Source organism: Cannabis sativa, chromosome 3, assembly GCF_029168945.1.
Source record: "Cannabis sativa cultivar Pink pepper isolate KNU-18-1 chromosome 3, ASM2916894v1, whole genome shotgun sequence".
NCBI lineage: Eukaryota > Viridiplantae > Streptophyta > Magnoliopsida > Rosales > Cannabaceae > Cannabis > Cannabis sativa.
The window spans coordinates 51,401,051-51,428,695 of NC_083603.1; the positions used below are offsets into that span (position 1 = coordinate 51,401,051).

The 27,645-nt window shown below is 33.4% G+C and overlaps 3 protein-coding genes across 3 annotated transcripts; all 3 read left to right on the top strand.

Annotated features, from left to right (window-relative positions):
• Positions 1–2,821: 2,821 nt before the first annotated feature.
• On the top strand, positions 2,822–5,108 carry LOC115711316 (transcription factor MYB35). The gene is made up of 4 exons (XM_030639654.2): positions 2,822–3,058; positions 3,203–3,354; positions 3,560–3,689; positions 4,142–5,108. Exons 2-4 carry the CDS (start codon positions 3,222–3,224, stop codon positions 4,965–4,967), a joined length of 1,089 nt encoding a protein of 362 aa, XP_030495514.2. The 5' UTR covers positions 2,822–3,058; positions 3,203–3,221; the 3' UTR covers positions 4,968–5,108.
• Positions 5,109–10,174: 5,066 nt separating this feature from the next.
• LOC115711020 (uncharacterized) lies at positions 10,175–11,305 on the top strand. Its single transcript, XM_030639363.2, has one exon. The coding sequence runs from the start codon at positions 10,175–10,177 to the stop codon at positions 11,303–11,305; it is 1,131 nt and encodes a 376-aa protein (XP_030495223.2).
• Positions 11,306–17,606: 6,301 nt separating this feature from the next.
• Positions 17,607–20,268, top strand: LOC115709994 (uncharacterized). The gene is made up of 4 exons (XM_030638282.2): positions 17,607–18,405; positions 18,878–18,991; positions 19,136–19,426; positions 19,718–20,268. The coding sequence occupies exons 1-4, from the start codon at positions 17,632–17,634 to the stop codon at positions 19,925–19,927; spliced, it is 1,389 nt and encodes a 462-aa protein (XP_030494142.2). The 5' UTR covers positions 17,607–17,631; the 3' UTR covers positions 19,928–20,268.
• Positions 20,269–27,645: the final 7,377 nt, after the last annotated feature.

The following is a 27,645-nucleotide window of genomic DNA, read 5'->3' on the forward strand; positions in this document are numbered from 1 at the left end:
CAAACTAAGTATATCAGTTGGGTAAACTCAAGGCCTATTAAGCGAGGTGCCTATCTCGCTATAGGAAGGAGCACTCCTGTTACTTTAACCAATCAACTTCAGACATCTTTCAGTGAGACTTATAGTCTTGACGAGTCAGAAGCTGACAGTAGAATGATGGCTACTGAAGTACTCTTTTTGTCATAAAGAACTGTGACTGTCAAAAATGAAGTCTTATGCCTTCAAGCAAAGAAACAACGAGGCGTACATCGTCAATTTCAGAGGATAGGGGAAACATTCCAGCTCGCCATCAAGGTCATTAATGTTGAGTTCCTGTCGAGACATCCCAGAACGATGTGATTTAAAATGTGTTAAAATACACGATCATTTTGACCCAGTAAAAGCGGATAAGTCACAGCTGTGTGATATTCAAATAATAACCCCATTTATACTATGTGATATGTAATCAAACCCCATGATTTCAGGGGATAAACGTTGTAAGGATTATAGTCAACTCTGTAATTAACTACCTACTATGTGATTATAAATAGTGGCAAGTTAGATCAAAAAAGGGGACGAAAAAAATCATAAGAGAAAAAGGCCCTGAAAAACTACCAGAAATTTAATAAGATTGACTCGTGGACTATGCAGAATTTTAACTGCAAAACCACGTAAAAAATCCTTTGTGTCTATACTTTTTCCTTTACTGTTTTTATTTTTTTATGTGAGATTATCACTGTTAGGCTCATAGATAGTTAACTAAAATCTGCGTTAACAAGTAGTGGTGGTCCAAGCTAGAATAATTATTACTCAAGGAATATTTAGTATAAATTTAAGTCTTTTACTTTAAACTTTAGATTCCAAATAGAAATTTTAAATTTCAGTTTCCAGAATGCATTGGACAATACAGTCAAACTTTCACAAGTTATTAATATCCATTTTCTATCAATGGATCCGAACTGTATGTTAATTTATGGATTATGAGTTTTCTATTCTATGACCAAAATCCACTTTCTAAGATCTCTTTGTTGTAACTAGACCTAAGATTCATCAAACCACAATAATATATCTATGGCATTTGCATCTTGTTCATAATGGTGTTGACAAGATCAGTCTTTGCAAAGAAAAAATATGCCAATATCCACTTAGAAGTAGGATCATCTGTATTCGAACATATGGATGTACATTCAGGGGTGGATATGAGTTGTCGTTAAATTCTTAAGACTATCACTCTAGATTATACCTTAAATAAAGAAATTTGAAATATTTAAGAAATTTCATGAATTTCTAGTAATGGTGAAAACCATTAAGGTACGTGGTTAAAGATCTTGTAAACTGATAGGGGTGGAGAAATATTTAGTTATGCAGTTCAAAGATCATAAAGTTGAACTTCAAATTGTATTCAAACTTACCTCCCCAGAACTTCAGAGTTGCATATTGATGAAAGTGACAGGTCTATGATTAGTTACTAGCAGCTGCCTGAGTCCCTCTAGAGAAAAGCTAAGCCTAGATTCGTGGATGTCCTGATCATGAACTTAAGAGAAGCTAGAATTGTTAACTTAAGTTTTCATGTTTGATAGCTATTTTAAAGTGATTAGGGGTGAACCATCTTATGGTCATTAAGATAAGAAAGTGTTTGTTTCAACAAATACTGCTATTCTAAGAACATGAATAAATCTGAAAAACAAAGTAGCAAAGTAAATGAGACATTTTTCTTGTTTCATGTTTGTATTCATATTATTATTTCAATTATTCAAATAATAAATAAAAACCATGGCTTCCAAGCTACAAATGTGTGTCACACTTAGGGATGCACAATTGCCCCATGGGAACGGGCCCCGCGGGGACCCGCCCCTAATGGGGCGGGGATTCCCCGTCTAAATGGGGAACGGGGCGGGGACGGGGATGACACTCCCCGCCCCGACGGGGACCCGTTTAATTTATTAATTATTTTTTATTAATATTTTATCTTTTATATATGCGTTTGTATTTTTTTTTAGTATATTAATATCATTTTTACAATTTTTTAAGTTGTATTTTTGTATAATGATTACTATTTTGAATAGTAAATAATATGTAATATTTTATCTTTTATGTAATTTAATAATTTTATACAATTAAATTTTTAAAATTAACTTATTTTTACAATAGGGGATTTCCCGCCCCGTCCCCGATGGAGAATAAGCGGGGATGGGGCGGGGATGGGAATTAAAATCCTTAACGGGGACGGGGACGGGGAGAGCACTCCCTGCTAATTCCCCGCCTCGTGTGCATCCCTAGTCACACTGCCACTTGTATACATTCTTCACTTTCTGATAACAATTAAGATAATCCCTAAATAATTAAATAATTTTAACTTTGTTTAAAAGTCAAATATTTTTAGGATTCATTCTTCATACCTCATATCCATTTTGTTGCATATATCAAGTGAATTATTTTCTAGTAACTTAATAAAATTTTTCTAATATATTGTTGTTATTTATCTTCATCATCCTTAATGGAGAAAATATACATAAAATAAGTGAATCAGAAGCAAAAAAAAATGAGAGCTAGCTCCTCTTTTTCAAGAAGCCTAAAATGAGTGCTGCAAGCCATTTTTTTTCCCCTTCAACAATATAGTTGAATAATTTGTTTAATTAATAAAATAGTGACTCTCATCAATCTCTTGTGATTTCTTTTAACTAAAACTTGAATTTTATATGGAAGACATGAAATTATATTTTAAAAAAGTAGCTAAATTAATCTAACTAAATCCAATTATTTATGTTAATCTCACTTTAGATTTAAATCTAGTTTAACCGAATAATTCACCCGATTTGAACCTGATCACTCAAAATGCTCTTGAAGCCAAAAGCATGCAATTATGGTGGAGTTAAAGAAAGAATTAATTTGTATATTTTATTTTATTTTTCTTAATATCAAAACAGTTAAATTAGTGTGAGGATGTGTTAATACTCATTCAAAATTAACCCCATTCTTTATTTGCCTCTACATAATAACTTGTAAACCCACTAAAAAACAATTTTCGTATCTTCTCAAATAATATCAGACCGAGGCAGTTTCAAAAATCAAGTTTCAAGTTGAATCAAAACCTTTATTTATTTTTTTTAATTTTTTTTTATCATATTATAATTTTCATTTGATTTTTTATTTTATTTTTAAAACCCAATTTTGGTTAAGTTGTAATTGTGTCTATCTTGTTTCTTTGCTTGGTATTAAACAGATTATTAATATATATAAAGATGGTGAGGCCTTCTTCTTGTGAAAAGGCCAACTTGAAAGGGGGTCTTTGGTCTGAAGAGGAAGATGCAAGAATGCTTGAATATGTATCTAAACATGGAAAAGCCAAGTGGACCTCTGTGCCTAAAGGAGCAGGTTGAGTACTTTTTCAGGTCTTATATATGTCATTTTTATTTATATAAAAGTATACATTTATCTATATATATATATAAATATATATGTATTTTCTTTTTTATCAAGATTCAGTTAATTAATTAGCATTTTCAAGCAAACTATTGGTGTATAAATGAGAATAAAATCTTAGTTTTGGAATGGATGTTTGTGAGTGTTTTTTTTCCAGGACTTAGAAGATGTGGGAAGAGTTGTAGACTTAGATGGAATAATCATCTGAGGCCTGATCTCAACCATGAGAGCTTCACACCCAAAGAAGAAGAACTCATTGTGAAGCTTCATGCAGCCATTGGAAGCAGGTAATATTTTGACTTTCAACATCTAACCAAAGCCATTGCCCTTTCTCATTTTCTTTTATGGTACCCATTTTAATTTCATTGTATATTTTTTTTTTTTTTTGAGATAATTTGGATGAATATCTTTGAGAAGCAAATAATGTAGTATTTTTACTCTCATTTCCAAACCTTAATTTCCCACTATCTTTTTGTTTTTGGTTTTTGCTTAACTAGCTTTTTTCTTGCGTTTTTTTTCTTTCGAATTAATTGGACCCCCCAAAAAATTCTGTAAAAAATGATTTAAAGGAAAAAGAAAGAGATCATTGCATTGTACAAAATTAAGAACAAAGGCCTCAAACCCCACATGAGCATTGTGTAGATAACCACCAATGATGCACATAAAGTGACTCCCAACTGTTTTAACAACCTTCTCTCTCTCTCTCTATATATAAATCTATATATGTGTATATGTATAGGTGGTCTATGATAGCTCAACAACTTCCAGGAAGAACAGACAATGATGTGAAGAACTACTGGAACACTAAGCTGAGAAAGAAGCTGTCTGAGATGGGGATCGACCCAGTGACTCACAAGCCTTTCTCTCAAATCATAGCTGACTATGGAAATGTGGGTGGCCTCCCAAAGACCGGCATGAGAATCGGTTCCCTCAACAAAGACCTAAAGAATGCAATCCTTATGAAGATGGATCCAAAAGGCTCACTCTCACCACTGCCAAATACAACCACAACCAGACATTTCATGCTAACTCATCAAGCAACCACAACAATAATGACTACCAATATTGCACCCAAAACAGAACCAGCACTAGACAGATTTTTATCAAACGACAACAATATTTCATCAAACGACATCTCATCAGTCGATCTTCTTTCCCAGCTCCAAGCCATAAAGTTGGTCAGTACTGAAGCTTCAAACTACAAACCCAATAATTATGAATCTTCATTATTGCCTTGTTTCTACCCAGAAGCAACATTTTCTTCACCCTCATCATCATCTTCATCCAGTACCCAAGAGATGCCACCTCTAGCTGGTGTAGCCAGCTTCAATTGGAATGACTTTCTTCTTGAAGATGCATTTTTACCAAATGATCAAGCTCAAGAACATGAGACATCAATGGCTGAGTTGATGAATTATTCTTGTTCACAGAATGATCTAAGCCAAAATCAGAGTGAAGGATCTAAAGATATGGATAATACTTCATTTGTGGAAGCCTTGCTAGCTCGAGAGAACGAGATGTTGCTTGATGAGTTTCCTGAGTTTTTAGCTGAATCGTTGTACTAGCTAGCTAGTAAAAGTTTTTATTTTTCATGCAGTTTTTTTAAAAGAAAAAAAAAAACAAAAACAAATTGGTTACTAAATGTTAACTTGATGGATTATTATATGCATTGCAATCTATTAAGAATAATAAAGAAGATGAATGATTTATATATATATATATATGGAGTATATATATATATATGGATGATTTCTAAATGGGTAATACCCATTAATGGGTACTAAAAAAATTGATGAGGTGGTAATTTGGTGACCTACTATAGTAGGTTACCAACAATTTTTTTTTTTTAAAAAAATTATATTTATTTTTTAATATGATTCCAAGAATTATAATTTATTTACCAATTGTGATTATATATTAGGCAAGTTTACCTGTCAAAATTTATTGCTAAAAATTTCTAAAAAAAAACTAACCCAATTTAGGGTAATCTAGGTTATATAGTAATGAGTTGGCAAAATATAGTAATCAATGCTTTATACCACTAATATAGTAAAAAGTATTTACCCAATTTAAGGTAATCTATGTTATATATCATCCGTTTACCAATACTCGACAACTTGTCAAGACAAGAATCTCATCTTCCTAAAAATTATCTAAATAAAGCCAAAATCATTTTGTAAAATAACATTAAAAACAGAAAACATTTATTTTCATTAGTTACTCAAATTATACAAATATATATCATTAATTAATTAAAGAAAACAACTGAATTTGAAATCCCCTAAAGTATTACCAACATTGCAACAAATGAAGAAAGATGGGAATAGGAAAGACTTGCGTGGTTGATTTATTGATAGAGCATTTCATCAAATAATCCAATGGTCTATCAAAGCCATAACTTCAATTGAAATACATAGAATATGCAGGGTCTGAAACAAACTAAATTAACAAATCAAGCATACATTAAAAACACATATCTTCATTGTGGTTTTATCAAAAAGAAGTAAACCAAAAGGACATGCACAATTCTTCAGCAGACTACAGAGCATATATTGCTGTTCCTATCCTTCAACGATCAAGGGTAGAGACATCATAAAGTTCCAAGCTATATCAATAAGCAAAAAAACCAAAATGATGAACAGGATTCGGAATTAAGCTAATTACTATTTTTTTAATATGAGGTAGATTTCTGTAAACAAAAATTATAAATTAATATTTTTTTTAATTATAATATATTCACCTGAGAATGAGAAGAAAAAAAAATGGGATTTGAAAAATAAGATGACTAACATGTCATCAGGTAACAGGTCAAAACAAAAAATATTAATTTTAAAAAAATTATTAATAACTTTAAATATCATCCATTTGATTTAATCCAATGGTCCATAATTAAATACCCATTCATGGGTAATACCCATTAAGAGCACACCCATATATATATATATATATGTTTTTATTGAATATTAGCCTAATGGAGTTTAAATACTAAGCTACTGTTGGGATTAGATATTGACATCATGCACTTAGTTAATGCTGTTATTATATGGATTATGTATTAACATCAGCCGAGCTTTGCAAGGTGCTGCCGCGAGAACTCATTTTGTTTAATAAAATAATAAAACACATATTTTTTAATTAAATTTAACACATAAGATGTCATAAATAATTAAAAGTAATTTCAAATTCAAATTTAAATTTTAAGAAAAATCTTATTTTAATTGAACATAATTAAAATAATTTTATTTAAAGATAATTATTATAATAAAATAATAAAAAGAAAATTTATAGTATATGTACAACAACATATATACGTGTTCATTCCAATTAATAAATGAGCCTAAAATTAATAAATATACTTCAAAAAGAAATTAATAATAATGATTAAATAAAAAGGTTTTTTTTATGTGATTTTGAAGTTAGTTATTCATAGTCTACAAGTTCATCTTATTATCGGGATTTTATGAGTTTATAGGTATGTACTGAGATTTTCGAAAATAGAATATTAACGATAAGAACTAAAGAAATAAATAATTAAAATAGAAAGAGTAAAAAGAGACAAGTAGTTTTTTACTTGTGCGGGCGTTAATTAGTCTAAGTCCACGAGTCAGTATTATTTAGTAGTTCTTTACTTGAAAAAGCATTTGAGAATACTAAGAATTTATGTTGTCAAGTTGCTTGAGCAAAGTTTGCAAGAGAATTCAACCCTTAATCCATAAGATTCGATGGGTATATATAGTAGTTTGAGAATTATATTCAGTTTCCCTTTTCCCTCTATTAGAGAGTTTATGGTAAATAATACACTTGGGCCATCTCATAAAGTCCAGACCACGAAGGAGACGATCTGCTGACTAGGCAGATCGGATTTGGCTTGATTTGGTCAACATTGTGTGCTTTAATTATGGACAATTAATTTATGAATTAATTGTGTAATGTTCACTATAGGAAGTTTCACTATCAATCCTGATACGATACTTTGTTGTGATCTGGCAGCTGGAGTTTCCTTATTTATGGACAAGAATAAAAGGAAAACTAGAAGGGTCTTTTAGGAACTTGCTCTCTCGTCCCTCCAGTCTAATGATATCAGACATGCTTTTGAGCACGGCTCGCCGAAGGCAGAAGGTTTTATGATTACGGAACTGAGATATGTTCATGGAAGGACTTATCCAAATGGACTTGGCCCACTTTACCTTTGTTGAGGGACCCACTAATGGGCCTTGGATGCTGACCTGGACTCCACATGTCCACTGTCGAAAATGCAAATAACATTTACCTCCCAAGCTTCCAGAATGTTGCGTATGCTGGATGCTTGCATCACTCCATCCATATGGACATGTGGAGGTTGAGGGATAAAATCATGAATTTCTGAGTGCCACTCAATCTTGGAAGATAGCTTCCGCCTATGATGATAGTACATCCACGTGTCGATTGCGTGATGATGGAAGGGCGCGACCATCGAGGAGTCACTTTTCAAAAGTTATATTTTGACGGCTGTTTAGTTTTTGGCGTGAAAAAAGGGCATCTCAATCATTGATATGTGCCTTAATTCTGGGGAACTTTAAGTGCAAGGATATGCGTGGATTGTGGAACCCCCTGGCCATCGGATGAAAGTAGTGCTTCTAGAATTAGGATCATGGTCCGTCCATCAATTCTCACGTGGATCACTCCTTTTTTATATAAATACTCTTGATGAACTCCAGTTACCACTTTTCATTCGTTTCCCAACTTTTCAACTTTTCAACTCTCTCAAAGCTTCTAACTTTCTTAACGCTCTTTGAGAACTAGAACCGAGTCCAGAGCTAACTTTCCTTCTTTACCTTGGAATGTGCAGTTGACATGCATTCATCTACTATTGAGGATTCAAGCGCAAGAACTTCCACATCTTTAACCCCCAGTGATCGTGAGCTTTACGCTAGAAGAAGAAGATGCGATTCTGGATTTTGACGTAAAAATAGATTCGTTGATCGCCCTAGCATCCCTTCTTTGTGAAAGGTGCGATCGATTTCTCCAGTTGAACCCAGTGTCTATCAGTTTGACATCTCGACTTTCCACATCAGGTATCATACTTCTTTTATCTTTGGATCATATTTTCTGGGTTTTTTGTATTATTTTGCATGTTTAGTCTGGGATGTTGTTAACACATTTTTTTAGCTAAATATATAGCCTTTTACGTGATAAAAAATTATAGAATTTAATAATAATAAATGAACACAAGATATTTTACGTAGTTTTGTAGTTAAAATCTACATATTCCACGAGTCCTTCTTATTCAGGATATTTATTTAGATACAGAGTACAATTCTTAATAAATATAAATAATAGTCTTTTCTCTTAAGTTTTTCATCTCTTTTTCCCTAGATTCTGCCTCTATTTATAGGTGTATAGGATGACAGTTATTTTTATTGGAATCTATTCATTTACAATTGTTCATGAAACGTGGACATTCCCCACATTCTATTTTTATGCACATGGGATAATATCTAATAACTACCCAACTACTCTTTATCTTTATTTATAAACGGTTATGCTGACTAAGAAGGTTGTTTCTCGCTAGATGTGAGTTATCCTTCTTCACCATCTTTATAGGAAAAGATGTTAAGTATAGATTTACTTTTCCTTACTGTATTCTTCATATTGTAATGATACTAGCAGGGTGGCTACTTTGTCATGTAAAGGGCAAGATGGATGAATGTAGTTATTTCTTCCATGCACAAATATGTGGGTCAATGAGTTGCAAGCTTTTACTCCCAAGTATGTGGGTCAATGAGCTACGAGCTCTTTGATGTCTCATCTTGTGCGCTCTTATTATATATTATCTTTATCCTGAGATGGACGTATTATCTCATTAATTACATCTGTTAATAGTTATTATTCTTATCTCGCATATGCTTATGTGGTCAGCAAGTTTGAATATTTCTATTCAGTTTTAATTAATTGAAATAAGTTATTTAAATTGCATTTAATAATGTAATTTAATTATAATATTCTTTGAGCTGATTCATATTCCTTTTGTAATACACGTGTCAACTTCTGGTGAATAGCTAAATTTCTATTCGTATTTTGTTTTTTAATAATGTGAAAAAAGGTTTTTCCCGGTTCCTGCTCTTGCAGCTGATTTAGCTGATGCCATGGCTAAAACAAGATTCAAGAATCTTGGAAAACCTAAATCTGCAACGAAACTCTCAAAGAAAGTAGGAAGGAAGGAGGTTACTGAGGCGATACAGGATGGTTCGATGGAAAGAATTGCTGAAATAGAAGCCCTGGAGCTTTCTGATGAGGATGCGGCGAGAGAGGATGACCCTGCTCCAATCGATATATTCCAACCTCTCTCACCAAAATCGTCTCTGGATGCGATTAAGAGGCAGGAGGATGTTCGAAATGACTTTGCACACTTCATTCAAGCAAACAACCAATGCAACAGTGATATTGCAGCTGGTAAGAAATCGATTCCTCCTATTCTGAGGTCTAATTATATTGTTCGAAACCTAGAGAATTCTTTTAAGCATGTTAATCAGAATGTGAACAAAGTGAGAATTACAATGGATGACATTGAAGATGAAATTCATTTTTGGAAATCATCCATAGTATGCTATGTGTTAGGGGTGAATCCCCCACTCCATGTTTTGGATGGATTTGTGCACAGGATTTGGCAGGGGAAAGTTGATCGAGTGAAAATGCTGTCTTATGGCATCTTTATTATTCGATTTCACTCTCTTGAGGACAGGGATCAGGTCTTAAATGGTGGGTACATTTTTTCAATAGAAGACCGGTGATTATGAAACCTTGGGACCCAAATGAAAACTATAAAAAAGAAGATGTTCAAAAGGTACCAGTTTGGGTACAGCTGGAGGAATTGGAATTGAAGTATTGGGGTCAGAAATCACTCTTCAAGATTGTAGCTCAAGTTGGAAACCCGATTATGGTGGATAGTGTAACTAGGGAAAGAGAGAGACTGAATTACCCTAGAATTTTAGTTGAGGTTCAAATGGACCAAAATCTGCCAGATCTATTGGAGTTTGAGAATGAGTTTGGCACGAACACTTCGGTAGGGATTAAATACGAATGGAAGCCTATCTCTTGTACACATTGTTCAGGTGTTGGGCATGCGGCTGCAGAGTGTAAAAAGAATAGCAATGGGAAGCAGAAGTGGATTGTTAAGAGTTACAAAAGACAACAACCTCAAGTAGATGAGGAAGGTTTTACTAAAGTGCAAAGCAAGAAGAATAGTGTTAGTCGAGAGTCTACAGGGACTAAAGATGCTGGTGCTGGTGTGACTATTAACACTAAAGTGGGAAATATGTTCCAGGTGCTTGAGGAAGAGGAATTGGTTACTGATGCAAATGTTCATCAACAAGCTGATGTTTTGTGCAAGACAGGAGGGGGGGAGATCCCTCTCTCTCTAATGGATAAATTGTTAGCCTGGAATGTTCGGCGAGCCAACAGTCAACATAAGCAACAAATGATAAAGCAATTTATCAATTCTCAGAAAGTTGATTTTGTAGGTCTCCTTGAAATAAGAGTTAAGGCTTCGAAACTTGGAGCCTTATACTTGAATGTGTTTGTAAATTGGTGTTTTTCTTCCAATATAGCATGGCATGCAGGTGGTAAGATTGTCATCGCTTGGAATCCTGATCGATTTACTGTTGACATCCTTAAATGCACTAGTCAACTAATGCATTTAAGGCTGACAACAACTGAAGGATTTAATAGTCTCTTGACTGTGGTTTATGCATCAAACAATAGAACTGAAAGAAGAGTCCTATGGAAGGATTTATGTGAGCTAAAATCGAATGATAATTGGTTGTTAATGGGGGATTTCAATGATATACTTGCCAAAGAGGAGAGAATTGGGCATCGGGTTAAAACTCATCCGGACACAGAATTCTTGCAATGTGTCAATACTTGACAAATGGAAGATGTCAAAGCAAGTGGGAATTTCTTTACTTGGTCAAACAAGCAACATGGGGAAGATAGAATTTTTTTTCAAAGATCGATAGAATTATGGCCAATCAATCATGGATCAATAAGTATGATCTTGCTGAAGCGGTATTCCTCAATGAAGGTTTATTCGACCACACACCAGCAATTTTAACTCTTTATCCTAATGTGGTTAGTGGGAAGAAGCCTTTTAAATACTTCAAAATGTGGAAATCACATCCGAAGTATGAGTCTGAACTAAGGGAAGTGTGGGGACAGCCAGGAGGAGGATCAAAAATGTTCCAAGTAGTGTATAAGATGAAACATTTTAAAATGAGGCTTAAAGAGATCAACAAGGAGGGTTTCTCAGATATACAAGCCTCGGTTATAATAGCTAAGGCAGAGTTGGAAGTGCTACAAAGTCAGATTCAGTTGCATCCCATGGATAGTGCTTTACATATATAGGAGAAAAAAGCTCGGGAAAAGCTGACCCGAATACAAGGCGATTATACTTCCTTCTTGCAACAGAAATCTAAGGCTAATTGGATTCAGCAAGGTGACTGTAATACAGCCCTTTTCCATGCTTGCATTAAGCAAAGGCAGAGACAAAACCGTATCCTCTCCATTGAAAGATTGGATGGTAGCAGAGTTCATGAACCAGAGCTAATCACGGAGGCATTCTTGGAGTACTTAAAGGGTTGCTTGGGTCAAAAATGGAGCAGAGAAGGAAAGTAGATCCTAGAATAATGGCCAGGGGTCCAGTACTATCAAATGAGCATATAAAAGGCCTTACTCAAAGATTTACTAGTGAGGAAGTGAAGAAGGCAGCCTTCAGCATACTTGGAAATAAATCACCCGGACCAGATGGGTTCTCAAGTAGCTTCTTCCAAGATAATTGGGAGCTCATTGGAGAAGATATCAGTGGTGCAGTGATAGCATTTTTGGAATCAGGTAACATTCTTAAAGAGATAAACTCTACGATCATTACTCTGGTTCCTAAATGCAAATATCCCAACTCTGTTAAAGATTTTAGGCCAATTGCTTGTTGCAATGTTATTTATAAGATTTCAACAAAGCTCTTGAGCTCTAGAATCAGTAACATTCTTCCTGAAATAATTTCCCAGTCACTAGGGGGATTTATTAAAGGAAGATTCATAGGACATAATATCATGATTTGCCAAGATTTGGTGAGACACTACTGCAGGATAGCCAATAAGCTAAGTTGTATGATCAAACTTGACCTCCAAAAAGCCTATGACACAGTTGAGTGGGATTTCCTAGAGGAGGTTCTGATTGGGCTCAATTTCCCCAACACATTTATCCAACTCATAATGAATTGTGTAACCACTCCAAAGTTCTCTCTTACGTTAAATGGGACCTTGCATGGTTTCTTTGAATCTAGGAGAGGACTTATACAAGGAGACCCCATGTCTCCCCTGTTGTTTGTACTGGGTATGGAATACTTTTCTAGATTAATGGGGAAGATTGGAGAGAAGGAAGATTTCCACTATCATGACAGATGTTCGAGCCTCAAGTTAAATCATTTGGCTTTTGCAGATGATGTTCTATCATTCAGTCATGGTGACTTCAAGAGTGTACTCTAGATGTTACAAGCCTTAAAGCTCTTTTCAGTAACATCAGGTTTGCAACCCAATGCCACTAAAACTGCTATATACTGTTGTAATATGCAGCATGAATATGTGGACAGGATCTTACAACTTTCAGGCTTTCAGAGACATGAGCTTCCTTTCACATATTTGGGAATTCCAATTTGTGCTAAGAAGATATCCAGGAAAGAAAGTGAGATTCTGGTTGAGAAAATGACATCAAGAATCAGAACCTGGAGTTCAAGGAACCTCTCTTTTGCTGGGAGAACAACTCTCATTAATTCAGTTTGGATTACCATACAAGCGTATTGGAGTCAAATCATAATCATGCCTAAAAGAATTATGAATTACATTGAGGCTATCTGTAGAAATTTCTTATGGAAAGGCCAAGCGATGTTTATTGGTGAGAAACTTAATAGGACTGACAGTTAGACCACGGTGATTCTGAAGATGACTACCTTTAATCGCAACAAACACTTGATGTTGCCGGGGAGGTAATTGTGTTCATCTAACGGTCTGAGAGAGGGAGTGAGAGAAAGTAACAAGAGAAGATTTTGGAAGATTAAGGACACCTCTATTCAGAGTGACTACTTGAGACGAACCTTCATTGGCAACCATGGACGAAAGCTCTAAGAAGATGAGAAAATAGAGGAAAGAAGAATGAAAAGAAAGAGACAAGCTCTGAAACCATGTAAAGATTAAAGAATGAAACTAAAGAAATGAATTCCAATCAGTTTGATAAGTAAGAAGCTTAGAGTATATATACACAAGTTGAAGCAGAAAGCCAGCTAAACCAGAGAAGCTAAAAACAATTTCAATTCTGTTACAAAGAGATGAACATAACTAATTAATAACATAATGTAAAACTGTTGGAAAACAATCTAAGCTTCTCTTAACATGTTTAATCCTTTTTTTTTTTTTGTGGTAGTACCCCTTTTACTTCACTTTTGTTGGCAAATTCGATGCACACCAATTAATTTTTACTATTAAGTGATAATTGGAAAGACTACTGTGTAAACCTATGTATATGTGACAGTAAAATTCCAAAGGCAATGAAAATATGCCAGTATACACAAATGTACACACTGATAATTTAGTTGATATTAACGGTGATATTTAACCGACACCTCAAATTTATAAAGAAAAGTAAAATTAAGGGAGTTTTACACAAAAAAAAAAAAAAAATTAGGGGTTAAGTATATAAAATTAAAACATAAAAAAATTTTGCTGCCAATAACATATATTTATAGGTGCACTATAGAAAATTTTGAGTTTTTATGCTTAATTTTTCTATCTAATTAAAAAAAATCTCTCATTTTTATATCATATGGGATAAGATTGTTCTATCGGTAAAAAAAAAATTAAAAAAAAAAGTTTTTTAACAAGAAAAATAAGAAAAAAAAAGTTGAGTTTGAGTTAAATATTTTTGTATGAACATATTTTTCATATAGTGTAAAAAGATATATTTTTTGATATATATATTTTTTTAATTAAGTAGTTAAATTAAGTATAGAAATTCAGATTTGTGATTTTATTATTCGTTATTAGATCAAAATTCGATGGTTTGATATTTTAAAAATTAATATTTATAATTAAATTTATTTAGTAACCATTTATGGGTAATACCATTAAGAAGTGTTCCATATCTTTATATATTAAAAGTGCCTATCTAACGGCATTTCTTGGTTTAACAGAATATACTTAAAAATAAAAGAATATTCTGTTAAATTTAACGATTAGGTTTGATCTCCCGTTAAAAAATAAACCCAATAATTAAACCCAAAAAATTAAACAATCTTTTAAATAAACAATCTTTTAAATATTAATAATCTCTTTCTAAATTAAAAAAATCATGTTAGCCACATATCTCTCTAACAAACCTATCTTGGGAGAATATTAATAATTTTTTTATTTATTTTTTAAAAAAGAAAAATATAAATAAAATATTTAGAAAAGATAATATAAAAGAAGATTGATTGTGTTGGCTTAGAGATTTTTGGGCTTGGGCTTAAAAAAATAATAAAAAAAAAAGGATGAAATGGGCTGTAATTAGTATTTACCTTATATGTTTGTGCTTATTTTTAGTTTTATTTTTAATTTTACCACCAAAAGGAGAAGGTTGAAAAATATTAGAATATGAAAATATTATTGGTGCTTATTAGTAATTTGCAAAGAATGTGAAAGTCTATAAATATATAGTTGTGTAGCTATTATTAGATATGAAATGAGATAATAGAACTTTTTTCAATTAGAAGATTAATGTACATTTTACTATTAATAACATACATTATTATAACACAATTATGTTTTACTTACTAAATATACTGACACATATTTTATTTTTATAAAACAAATCGTTCAAATAATTATACTATTTTAATTATTAATTAAAATAAAAAACTAAAATATTAAATAAAACTAACATTACGTGGCTTGGCACGTAACAATCACCTAGTATATATATATATATCAAAATATTGTATTAGATTAACAAAAACAAATAAATATTGAAATATTTGTAATTACTATATTATTCCTCTCTACTTTTTCTATATATTATGCCTTTTTTATTTTTGGATTGACTACATTCAAGGTGAACGATTTTTTAAAAAATTCCTTCTAAAGTTAGTAATTTGGTTTGGAGAGCAATTTTGGGTACATTACAACATGTATTTAATTGTCCGAGAGATATGTTCCTGTAAGTAGCATTTGTCAAATTTGTAATACACGTGATGAAATTATTTTCCATGTTATTATCGATTGTTCTGTGGCTTGAGCTTGTTGAAACTGTTTGGTGGTGGATCTTTATAATTGGTCTGGTACTAATTTTGGCACTGGTTTATGGAGCTCATGGCTAGGCTAGGTAATGGAACTTTAAGGTTGGTGTAAGTACTTATATGTATTGGACTTTATGTGGTATTTTTTTTTTATCAATGTAAATGTTGATGGAACTTTACTTAAATTAGTTGGTCGATTTGGAATGGGTTGTTTAGCGTGTGATAATAGTGGTAAAGTCCACAAAGCTTTCACCGTGGGAAAAAGGGGCCACGTTAAGCCTGAAATAGCTTAAATCATTTATATCAAAGAGACATTGAGTTGGATAAAGGATTATGCTAAAAACGAACAATTTAATTTGCGTGCAAGCTATTAAGAGTAATTTGTGTCTTTAAAATTTGGTTTGTTAGTTCATGACTTTATGAATCTTTTGAATAATCTTAATAAAACGATTTGTATATAATTGTTCACTGATTGGTGTGTAAATTTTGTTTCTCTCCGAATTATATTTTTCAAGCTTCTAATTTATTGCACGAATTACACATTATTTTTTTTTTTATTTTTTAAAGAGAATTACACATTATTTGTAAAGCAGACTTTTCTCTATAATAAAAGTTATCCTTTAATTAAGAAAAATAAACAAATAAATAAGATTAATTAGGATTTTTTTTCTCGAACTTTGACATGTACCAAATCATACCCCTTAATTTTTTTGGCCGTTCAAAATTCCCTTGAACTATTGAGATGGTTAAATTTAAGGACTTTTGTCTAATTTCATTCAATTTTACTGTTTCAGTGATTGTTTATGTACTAAATCATGCTCCCCAAACTTTGATATCTACCAAATCATGTCTCTCAAACTTTGATATGTACTAAATCACGCTCCTTCAACTTTCATCCATGTTACAATCAGGGAACATGATTTGCTACATGTCAAAGTTCGGGAAAAGAAATATCCTATTTAGCCAATGAATAATACCCTACGTTGCATCTCTCTCCTAATCAAATCCATCTGATTAGACTTTTGTGGAAGATACCGTTGATTAGTACTTACTAGTTCATAGTGGTACTTAGGGACTGTTTGGAATAGGTTAATCCTAGTAAGGGAATGGTAATGTGAAACATTAGCTTGTTTGTTTGGAGGGTTTAGTCTTAGAATGTTATTCCCCTAATAATATAACTACCCTTGAGGAGGGTAATGTTCATACCTTAAAAAATGGTAGGATTGAATTATTACCTTCCATCATATTAATTTGAATAATATTTTTAAATTAATAAATAAATTTAAATATTAATAATATTATCATTTATTATAAATAAAATATTATGATATATAAATTTAGTCTGTGAGATCAATTTTTTTTAACTGAGTTATTTTAAATTATTAGCAATCACATATATATATATATATATATATATTTATTATACAAAAATTTTATGCGGATGATGTACATAAATAACATATCGAACAAAAATAAATAACATAGTGATAAAATATATAGAAATGATCATTTTAATTAATAAAAAATACAATAAAATTTAATGTTTACTAATTAATAAATATATTTCTTTAATAAATAACTATTTTATTTTTATATGTAATTAACATTAAATAGATATAATAAAAAAAATATTTTTATTTTAATTTTTCAAAATAATATATAAGATTCATGTACTCAATCAAACAGTGTAATTTAATTAACAGTAATATAATTACATATTACCCTACACAGCCAAACACAATTTACACATTTCCCTATAAAATATTCTCTTTTATAATATTCCCTATAATCAGATTATTTTAAACACCTCATACCAAACGCCCCCTTACTATTCTCACCTCGCATGAACGACAAACGACATGTCTCAATGTCTCATAACACTCTCAAACGACAACAAACTCAAATAACCATAAATTAGTTATAGGAAAAAAATGGTAATAAAAGACGAAGAAGAAAGAGAGGGAAAAATAGTTCCAAAAATGGTGGCTATATCGCTCTACAGAGGAAACCTTCACAGAGTTCCTGACGTCCCTCGCCGATGGCTTATGCCAACCCCTCAAATCTCCCTCAAAGACTTCAAACTTCTCTTATCTCGTCGCTCCAAAGCCCTCTCTCGCCTCCATTCCCCCACCACCGCCACAACCAACGCCACTGCTACCTCCTCTAACCCTAATCCTAGCCCTAACCCTAACCCTAACCCTAGCCCTAATCCTAATCTCTACATTAATCTTAATTTATCTTCGGATCAGCAAAATACAGCATCGAATGGGGCTCCTGGCGATTCCCTTCCCGAGGCTCAAGTGAATTTGGAGAAGGTTTCTGTTGATTTGGGTGAAGGGCCGTCCGATGAAATTAAGGTTGAAGTAAATCCGAATCTTGATGGGTCTTCAGAGAAACCTACTGAAGGTCCTGATACGTTGTCTGGTCCTAAATCTAATGAGCCTGAGGGAGGTTGTGATCCGATTGACGAGGATGGTGCCAAACCAGAGCCAATTCAGGTTGAGAAAGTGGATGATGGTTCCAAAACAGAGGAAATTCAGGTTGAGAAAGTGGATGATGGTGTGAAACCAGAGGAAAATCAGGTTGAGAAAGTGGATGATGGTGCGAAACCACAGGAAATTCAGGTTGAGAAAGTGGATGATGGTGCACAACCACAGGAAATTCAGGTTGTGAAAGTGGATGAAGTTGCCGAACCCATTTCTGAGGTATGTGAAGGTGTCTATATTTTAATTGGGTTGGTGAAGTTCTTTTCCTTTTATCATTGAAGAGGTTAAGAACAGAAGCCAAAGCTTCATTTTTAAGACTTGGTATGTATTTGTGAATAAATGGACGAATATTAGAGGTGTTGCAGAATTTGAATATGAGATAGTAAGCAACTTAGTGCACACTTGTGTTATTTTGGAATCGTGATCGGAATTTGCTGTGTTTCATGTGTTGCTGGTTGAATAGTTGTTTCGGATTGGATTTAGGTTTTTTATATTATGAAAGAGTGACAATAATTTTTAAGCTGATATAGGGTAGAGATCACAAAGTTTTAAGTGAAACTGAAGATGGGAAAATTTCAAATTACATTTAGTAGACATCAGTTTCTTCATTTCACTTTTCAAAAGAACTTTTGTAAGACCAAATTTTCGTTCATGATGCTCACTAATTGATTTTTGTATGTTTATTCTTTAGACTAAAAAGAATGAGGATATGCCGAATGATAAACTTAACAGGAAGAAGGAGGTTGAGGAGAAGTTGGAAGTTTTGAATAACAAGAAACATAATCTGGTACAAGTACTCAAGCAGGTATGTGTTAGATTCGTGTAACTTTGATTGGAACGCATTTTGAAGTTTTGTATATCTTGTAGATTTGTGATGTTTGAAGACTTCACGTTAATCTTTCTCCATTTAATAGTTTTTAACTTGGGGACTGTTGTTATTGGTTTTCAGATTTTAAATGCAGAGGAAGAATTGAAAAGACGGATTAGTTTGCAAGGGTCAGGGACTCCTCGTCCAGCCGCCCCTCTTCAAGTGGATGTCAACATTGATTCTGTATCGATGACTAGAAATGTTGTTTCTAGGACAGGCTCAGAGCCAAATAATAGTGGTGAAGCTGAAGCAGGAGAAACTGATGCTTTTTCGAACCATAACTTCCCTACTCGTCAGATATCCCGTATGAACAGTATATCACCATCGTCTGAGTCTCCTATTCGAAGGCCTCCATTCGTTCAACATAATGTGGTATGTTATTTGATTCACCAGTATCCTCAATCATATTATGAAGTCTTTTGACACCCGCTATAGTGTTTTGTCATTTGAAGACAACCATAGATCAAGAACTTTAAATTACATGAACGCTCCTGGCATTGTGCCTATGCTCAAAAAAGTCTATTCATTTTACCGCTGAAAGTGAAATTGTTTGTCTTTTCATTTCATTGTCCCCCTCCCCTCTAAGCTGGAGAACTACAATGCATGTAATCTCATATTCTGCTATCTGCATGGTCTGATTATTGGGTATGTTATTATGTCCAGGCACCTTATTCAACTCCTCGAACAAGTTTAGGACCAACTAGTAGTCCATCCCCATCGCGCTTTTCTCCCATTGTACACCAGGGTCCTCCTACAAATCTTCCTACACTTTCAGTTACAGGTACTAATTATATAGCATCATCCCCGTCTCCTGCAGCATCTGGTGGTACTTCTGCCTTTAAAGATTCTCGGTTGCCAAGTCCATGGAATTAGAATAACTATGCTTGTTTCATTCTTGAAGAATGCCTGATAACTAGGCCAAGTGTGCTTAGATCCTTCTTCCTCTTTTGAGTAAGGTAACTCTGAGCCATTCATTGTATATCTGTAGGAGATTCATATCTCCCTCTCCCAGGGTATGATTCTGTAAAGTGAAGAATTATAAAAACGTTAAACTGCTTTGAAAAATTCCTCTTCATTTATGGTTTGAAAATTCATTTTTATAATTGGTAACTAAAGCAGTAGCTGTGATTGTGACATATTAAAGAAAACGTTATCTGCTTTGTTCAAAATAAAACTGTGTCGGTCGAAATTTAATACATATTCTCTTCTATCAATCAATTGTGTATAATTTTCTAGGTACTTATTTTGCAAAGCCGACAACCCAATTTATTGAACCGACATGCAATGGGTTGTTTTGGTCGGCTACTTATCTGAACGTTAACTAATTTAAACTATAACAATTTTAGTTAATACATCCATTTCTTCAATTTCATGTAAGAGATTGTGAATTGTTTTTTTGTCCTATGCTACAATAGTCCTCTTCTATTGAGAAATTAAATAATAAAGGGCTTGTTTGGAACGCCATATTAGGTTGTATTGTATTGTATTGTATTATATTGAATTGAATTTTATGCAATATTTTTATGTAAAACTATATGTGGTATTAATTTTTATAGACATCTAAATATATAATATTTTAGTATAAATTAAAGTTTAATATAGTATTATGTAAAAATATGATATGTAATTCAATATAATACAATACAATACGATTTAATACGGCGTTCCAAACGAGCTCATAATGTGTTGTATTATATTGTGGGATTGAGATTCCAAAATATTACCCGTTTTATGTTTTCACATACATTTATTAGTAGTCCCTTTTTTTGTAAGCTAAACTTGCTTTAAGAATAAATAAAGTCAATTATAATTGTAAACTGAAGTAATGGAAAATTGCTTCCACTCCAAATTATAATTCATGTCTTTATATAACAGCGTAGATATTTTGAGTACTCTACAAGCTTAAAATTTTAAATAATTTATTATTTTGTAAGTATATTTTAAAATAACTCTTTTTACCTGTTTGTTTTCAACAGATGAGTAGATTACAATCTAAATTATTATTATTTTTTTTATCTTCATTAATCAACAAACAAACAATCAACTTACAACTCAACACAACAAAAGCCCACCTTACAAAGAGGTAAATTTTAACAACAATAACCTTTCTTCATCTTTAACTTCTTAAAAATAAAATTGCTTACCCTATACTTAGTATCTTTTCTTATCATCTCTACAATCTTTTGAACACGGTATGAAAAACCATTAAAAATATAAGTGTTTTTATTTTGCCACACATAATACATGGTAGCTGAAAAAAACCAATGCAACAACTAAGTTTACCCTTTTGTTTCCCAGTCGCATAGTCCATTGTTGCCAGTCTTCTAGTCGGCGACCAAGCAGCCCCGAACCAGCCATTTATACCCTTCAAAACTTGCTGAGAAAAAATGCAGGAGAAGAATAGGTGCACCGTTGTCTCATCACAGCAACCACACACTGGACAAAGCCTGCTGTCAATATGCAGAATTCGAAGAGATGATCCTGAGTGAGTAAGCTATCTCTTACTACCTGCCAGCAAATAAATCGATGTTTTGGAATAGCAAACCGATTCCAAACAAATCGTTGGTGCTCAAATTAATCACCATGACAAAGGCTCTTGTATAACTTATTGACACAAAATTTACCCTTACAAGTAGCATCCTCCACTTCTTGCTGAGAAAACATCAATCTAACTTTGCAAAGTTTTTTCCAGTACCAACTAGTGTCATTTTTAAGTTGATACTGCCGAAAGCTTTGCCCTTTTAAATACACATGGTTGATCCAACGAACCCATAGAGCTTTTGGATGATGATTGATAGCCCAAACATACTTCGCAATCATAGCCTTATTCCACTTAGCACCTTCACCAAAACCAAGGCCTCCTTGCTCCTTAGGTAAGCAAACATTAGTCCAAGAGGTAAGATGAAACTTCTTGTACCATTGTTACCCCACAAAAACCACATACAAAGTTTGTCTTGATTGTGTTTTGAGGCAATAAGAAAATGTTCATCCAATAATACCTCAAACCCAACAGAACAGAGTTGATTAGTTGACATCTCCCTACATAAGAAAAGTGCCTACTAGCCCAAGTGTGCAGCTGGTTCTTAATCTTCTTGAGAATAACCCCACAGTCCTCCGCTTTTCACTTTGTTGGTCTCATTGGAACCCCGAGATACTTTAGGGGAAACACCCCTTCCTCAATCTATAAGATCTCAAATAAATCAAACTTGTCCCTTTTAAAATTCCACTAAAGAAAACCTAAGATTTTTGCAAGATTAGCTTTGAGCCTTGTCTTGTTACTAAACTCCTCAAAAATTCGTTTAACACAAGCCATCGAGCCTTTATTAGCTTTGCAGAAAATAATGAGATCATCTGCAAAATAAAGGTTAATAATTTACAGGTTTTTGCATTGAGGGTGAAACCAAAACTCCTTCTCACTTGCTCCCTGCTGTAATAACCGAGTAAGATACTCCATTACCAACAGAAACAGCATCGGGGATATGGAATCCCCTTGTCGAAGACCCTTAACTCCCTTAAAATATTTTTTAACATATTTTAAATGATATATTATAGTTATTAGGAATAGTTTAAAAAAAATGTTTTAAAATTTATTTTTTATACTAATTTAAAATTTTACAAAAATTTTTGTAAATTCTTAATAACTACAATGTACATTCTTAAAAATTTAAATTAAACCTTCTCAAGTGCCCTCTAAATTTTATATTATTTAAAATAAATTAGAGTAAAACTCATGAATGGGAGTTTGTACTAAAAAAATTAACTTTATCTTTTGAATAAAAGATGGATTTCATATCTAACAATAGATTGCAATAGAGGTACCTATATTAGTGCTTGCGGCTAAATAGTGTTCCATAGGGCAGTGTGGTCCATCATATCTAGCGTTGAAAATATTATTATCTTGCTTGTCTCTTAAGAACTTCTTAGCATTTAAAGTCTCAGAGGGCTAAGTAGCTCCAACTTTGCGAGCTTCTTCTTCATCCTCAAGAGCTCAATGGGTAAAAGCGAACGTTGAGAACTTGTTTAGGACAGTCTTGTCCATATAAGAGAAGTTGGTCATTGGGTTCTTTTACTAGAAATCATAAAAGACCAAAAATTTCAGTTGTTCATAGTTTTGCTTGTCTGTCTCATGACCCATCTTCTCTTCTGAAAGAAGCTTTTGCTCCTCGCTCAAGGACTTCTTCAGCTTGGCAACGTCATTGGTCAAAGAATTGTGCGCTTAATGAGTAGCCTCTCTTTCCTCTTCCAGTTCCTACACTCTTGCCGACTAAGCCGCCAAATCTTTTAGCAAGACATCAATCTTGTCTTGATCGGTGAGTTGTTGTTCAAGCTCAGTGATCTTTTTTTTAGTTGCATCGAGTTCAAAATTTAACTCACCTATTCGAGCATTCTTTAACTCGAACTCCATTATTGCATCTTTAGCTTTCTTTTTGGCCTAGTTCTTTCCTTTGTCAAATTGAAGACGAAGGGGACAACACTTTTAGAATAGATGTAGGCATAAACTAAGCTTGGATTAAGCCTATTGAAAAAGAGAGAAGTGTTAGAAAAAATTAAAGCGAAAGGCTCAGAAAGAATGATTAAGATTGTTACATTTGTCAAGTCCTTGTTGAACGAGAAAAAATATAAAATAAATTATTATTATTATTTCTTTTAAAAAAAAAATGAAAAGGAATAATTGATTTTATAATAATAATAATAATAGTCAGTCAAATCAAGAGACTCTCTCTAATCTTTAACTGCACACTTCCTTATTTTCTCTCACCTATCACGTTACATGGGTGGTGAAGTTAATCAAAGAAAAATAAAATAAATTAAAAAATAGGCTCTACATATAGGAGTAGTTGAGAACAGAAAAGGGGATTGACACTTTGGAAGAAAAATTTGAGAGAGAAAGAAAAGAAACACAGAGAAAAAAAAACTACGATACTTTTTTAGCAACAATCAAAAAGCTTCAATGGTAAGTATTCATGGAATGCTCTTATTCTTATTTCTTTTATATATATATGTTTATTTTGTTCCTCTCTCATTCCTATTTCTCTCTATTCATTTATAGAATGCCTTCATTCCATAAATGAAAATGGATGCTCTCATCCAAGGAATGCCCTCATTCCACCAAAATATTAGATTCCCTCATCCATAGAATGCCCTCATTCCACCAAAAAAAATAAGATACTCTCATCTATGGAATGTCCTCATTCCACCAAAAAAAAAAAAAAATTGGATGCCCTCATCCATGGAATGCCTTCATTCCACTAAAAAATTTGGATGCCCTCATTCATGGAATGCTCTCATTTCACCAAAAAATTGGATGCTCTCATCCATAGAATGCCTTCATCCTTAAAAAAGAAAAATAGATGCTTTCATCCACAAATTCACTGTCAAAATTATCTATGGTAAAATATGAATTTTGGTTCGAAAAAATATTGAGTCAGTATCGTTCTTACATCTTAATATGTAATGGTTAGATTGGTATAGAAAAATCGCGATATGCCAAATCGTTGGATCCAAAACAAAGACAAATATGAAATCAGTATACCTGAAACGAATCGATCAAGTCAATAATAAACAAAAATATCTGTATACAAAGTCGGTCAGCAAGGAATAAATTATTCCTCTTGGTACATGTGTAAACGTATATATATATATATATGTATGTAATACTGAAATTATATTTGGGACGACATGCAAAAAGCTTTTCTAGTACAATTTGTGAGTTCAAAGAAGACCATAAGTCTCCATGACCTGGTGGAAACGAAACAACGAACCAGTGAAAGCGCTAATGAGTTCATAACCAAGTAGAGAAGTCTCAATCTCCAATGTCCAAAAAGGATATTGGAACAAGCGGTGGTTTCAATGTGTGCTAAAAACCTCAACCCTGAGGTGGCAACTTTTGTGGGCATAACAGAACCCAAAACTTTCAATGAGTTCGTCTCGAAGGCCTGCAACGTTGAGATAAAAATTTCTCGGTAAAAGGGTGGCAAACCCTCATCGAGATTCGAAAACAAAAAGCCATTCAAGAAGGGAGAATCGATGGCCACTTTTATCAATATCGACAACAAGAAAGATAAAGGGAAGGCACAGGAGCCACAAAAGAAATTAACTCTCAAAGAAAGGAAGGAAGTTAAGTATTCATTCGACGATGATAACGTCGACTAAATTTTTGATGAGTTGTTAAAGGCTAAGGTGATACGACTTCCCAAACCAAAACGACCTAGCGAGGTTGGTATGACAAATGACTAAAATTATTGCCGGTACTACCAAATTGTGAGTCATTCACTGTTAGATTGCTACATCCTTAAAAATATTATCGAAGGCATGATCAAGAGAAAAGAGATTGAAATTGACTCTTCTCTTGGAAAAGCGGTGACAAATACAACTCCTTAATTGAGAATGACCAAATACCAAACGATCTCACTCAAAGGGATGTAATTTCTGTGGCATTTGAAGTTGACAAGGAAGTTACAATAATCCAGACCCACTTTGACATGCCCAAAGCCAGGAAACCCAAATATTCCTACATTGATGAGCTCATGACAGAGCCTAATCTAGAAATTTGGGATGACTGGTATGATAGTGAAGAGAATTCGAAAAGTACATGGCAAACATGTACTCAAAAAGACCTTACGAAAATTCCATCTTGGAAACCATTTGGACACCCCAGAGTCAAATTTTGAGGTAGACCAGATATAAAGAATCAAAAGAATAAGAAAAGGATATAAACAGCCAAAACGAAATCCTATTACTCTGGAGGAATTTTTACCAAAAGAGTTACATGACAAGGCAACTATTGGTGACGACAGCGTGTCAGGTTGCTTCATGACCTTATTGGCAAAAGATCCTGAACCTACCCCACTTGAAAGTGAAAAGGAGGTAGATGAAATCACCTTGCAAGATATGCGGCAGAAAATTTTTGCAAAGAAGGAAAAAGAAGCAAAAGAGCTTGAAAAACTAAACAAGACCTTCAAAAGCCTTCATCTTCGGCCAACCAAGAATTTGCTAATGACAATCGAAAAGACAAAAGCACTGGTGAAAATGATATGTTAGCTCATCTAAATTGCATCCCTGCTCTCTTAAGCGTTTATGATGCACTACAAATGTCTCCTGAGCATAGAAATGCAGTTATTGTTGCATTGACAAGTCCTGAATTTTATATGGAGAAAATAGAGCAAGTGAAACCTACATCACTTGATATGCATACCTCTTGTATGACATGCATAACCTTTGATGATAAGGATCGTCAGTTGGGAGTTGCCTTGCATAATCAGCCTCTCTACATGATGGGTATGATTGTTGATATTTACGTGAGCTGCATCATATTGGATTGTGGATCGGTTGTGACTGTACGCCCCTTAAAAACCTTGAGAGATGTTGGTTTACACCCACGTCAATTGTCTCTATCATCATTGACAATTCAAGGTTTTAACAAGCTGGAGAAAAAGTAATGGAAACTATCACACTAAAAATTGAAATAGGTGAATTAAATTCTGAAGCCTTATTTCTTGTCATCAATTCAAATACATCCTACAATGTGTTGTTAGGGCGACCGTGGCTTCATGAATATGGGGTCATTCCTTCAACACTTTATCAATGTCTTAAGTTTTACGAGGTAAAGTCAAAAGTGTCAATGCAGACCCAAAATTCCTTTTGCGGACAACAAGTGAATTATGCTGATGCAAAATTTTACAAGCGAGCTAATGTTACCATTTTGAAAGGAAAACCTGAGGAGGGCAAATGTCATGAAAGCTCAACCTCACAAGACTCTCTGAAAATTAAGCAACTATCCCCTTGAAATCTCCTCAGCCCAAAGAGGAGAACTCTTGAAGGTATCTAACCAAAAACGAACCTTCAAGTACATCCCTAAAAGTCGACGAGGAGCAGGGCAAAAAGCTTTGACACCGATCGAAGATTCGATGACAGCCCTTATGACAAGCTTTACTTTACCGCTAAGGAAAATCGATCAGTCACTATCTATGGGTAAAATGAAAATTTTAATTTCATTTGGTAAAGATAGCAAGAAAAATAAAAGAGTTGTTACTCTCAATAAAAAATCCTCCACTTCTGTAACTCTGAAAGCCTTTAAAATGGAGAATAAAAAGTTTCATTTCAAGAAGCAAAAAGGAGTTACAATCCATCAAAACAATGATTGTTTAAAAGCTACTTTTGAACCAGACGAGTTAACAGAAGAGGAACAAAAAATGTTTTGCAGTGACAATGTACCTACACATTCTCCACGAGTGTCGGTATTTGATAGACTTGAAGCAAGCACATCTACCCCAGAAGTGTCAACATTTGAAATGCTTATTTTCCCAAGTGTTCCACAGCCAAAGGGAACTAAAAAGCAAAATAGTGGGTAGCAAAATAGACAAAACCTTTGAGAATTACTATTCAGGGGCATCAAACACAAGAAGATGAAAAAAAAAATTGCTGAAGTCAATCACCTCTCTTTTGAAGAAAGTTTGACTGTAGAATATGAAGGCTTGAGCTCAAACCCTTTTGAAGATTTTATAGACATCTTTCAACCAACACCTCAAGAATTCGAAGACAGAGGACAAGCAAATGTGGATGATTTAATAGAGATCAACCTTAGAACCGAG

Excerpts from the sequence above, each read along its gene's own strand:
- LOC115711316 (XM_030639654.2), top strand. The coding sequence starts at position 3,222 with ATGGTGAGGCCTTCTTCTTGTGAAAAGGCCAACTTGAAAGGGGGTCTT. Across the intron at positions 3,355-3,559 it reads CTCTGTGCCTAAAGGAGCAG|GACTTAGAAGATGTGGGAAG; the intron begins GTTGAGTACTTT and ends TTTTTTTTCCAG. Across the intron at positions 3,690-4,141 it reads CATGCAGCCATTGGAAGCAG|GTGGTCTATGATAGCTCAAC; the intron begins GTAATATTTTGA and ends GTATATGTATAG.
- LOC115711020 (XM_030639363.2), top strand. The coding sequence starts at position 10,175 with ATGAAACCTTGGGACCCAAATGAAAACTATAAAAAAGAAGATGTTCAA.
- LOC115709994 (XM_030638282.2), top strand. The coding sequence starts at position 17,632 with ATGGTAATAAAAGACGAAGAAGAAAGAGAGGGAAAAATAGTTCCAAAA. Across the intron at positions 18,406-18,877 it reads TTGCCGAACCCATTTCTGAG|ACTAAAAAGAATGAGGATAT; the intron begins GTATGTGAAGGT and ends TTTATTCTTTAG. Across the intron at positions 18,992-19,135 it reads TGGTACAAGTACTCAAGCAG|ATTTTAAATGCAGAGGAAGA; the intron begins GTATGTGTTAGA and ends ATTGGTTTTCAG.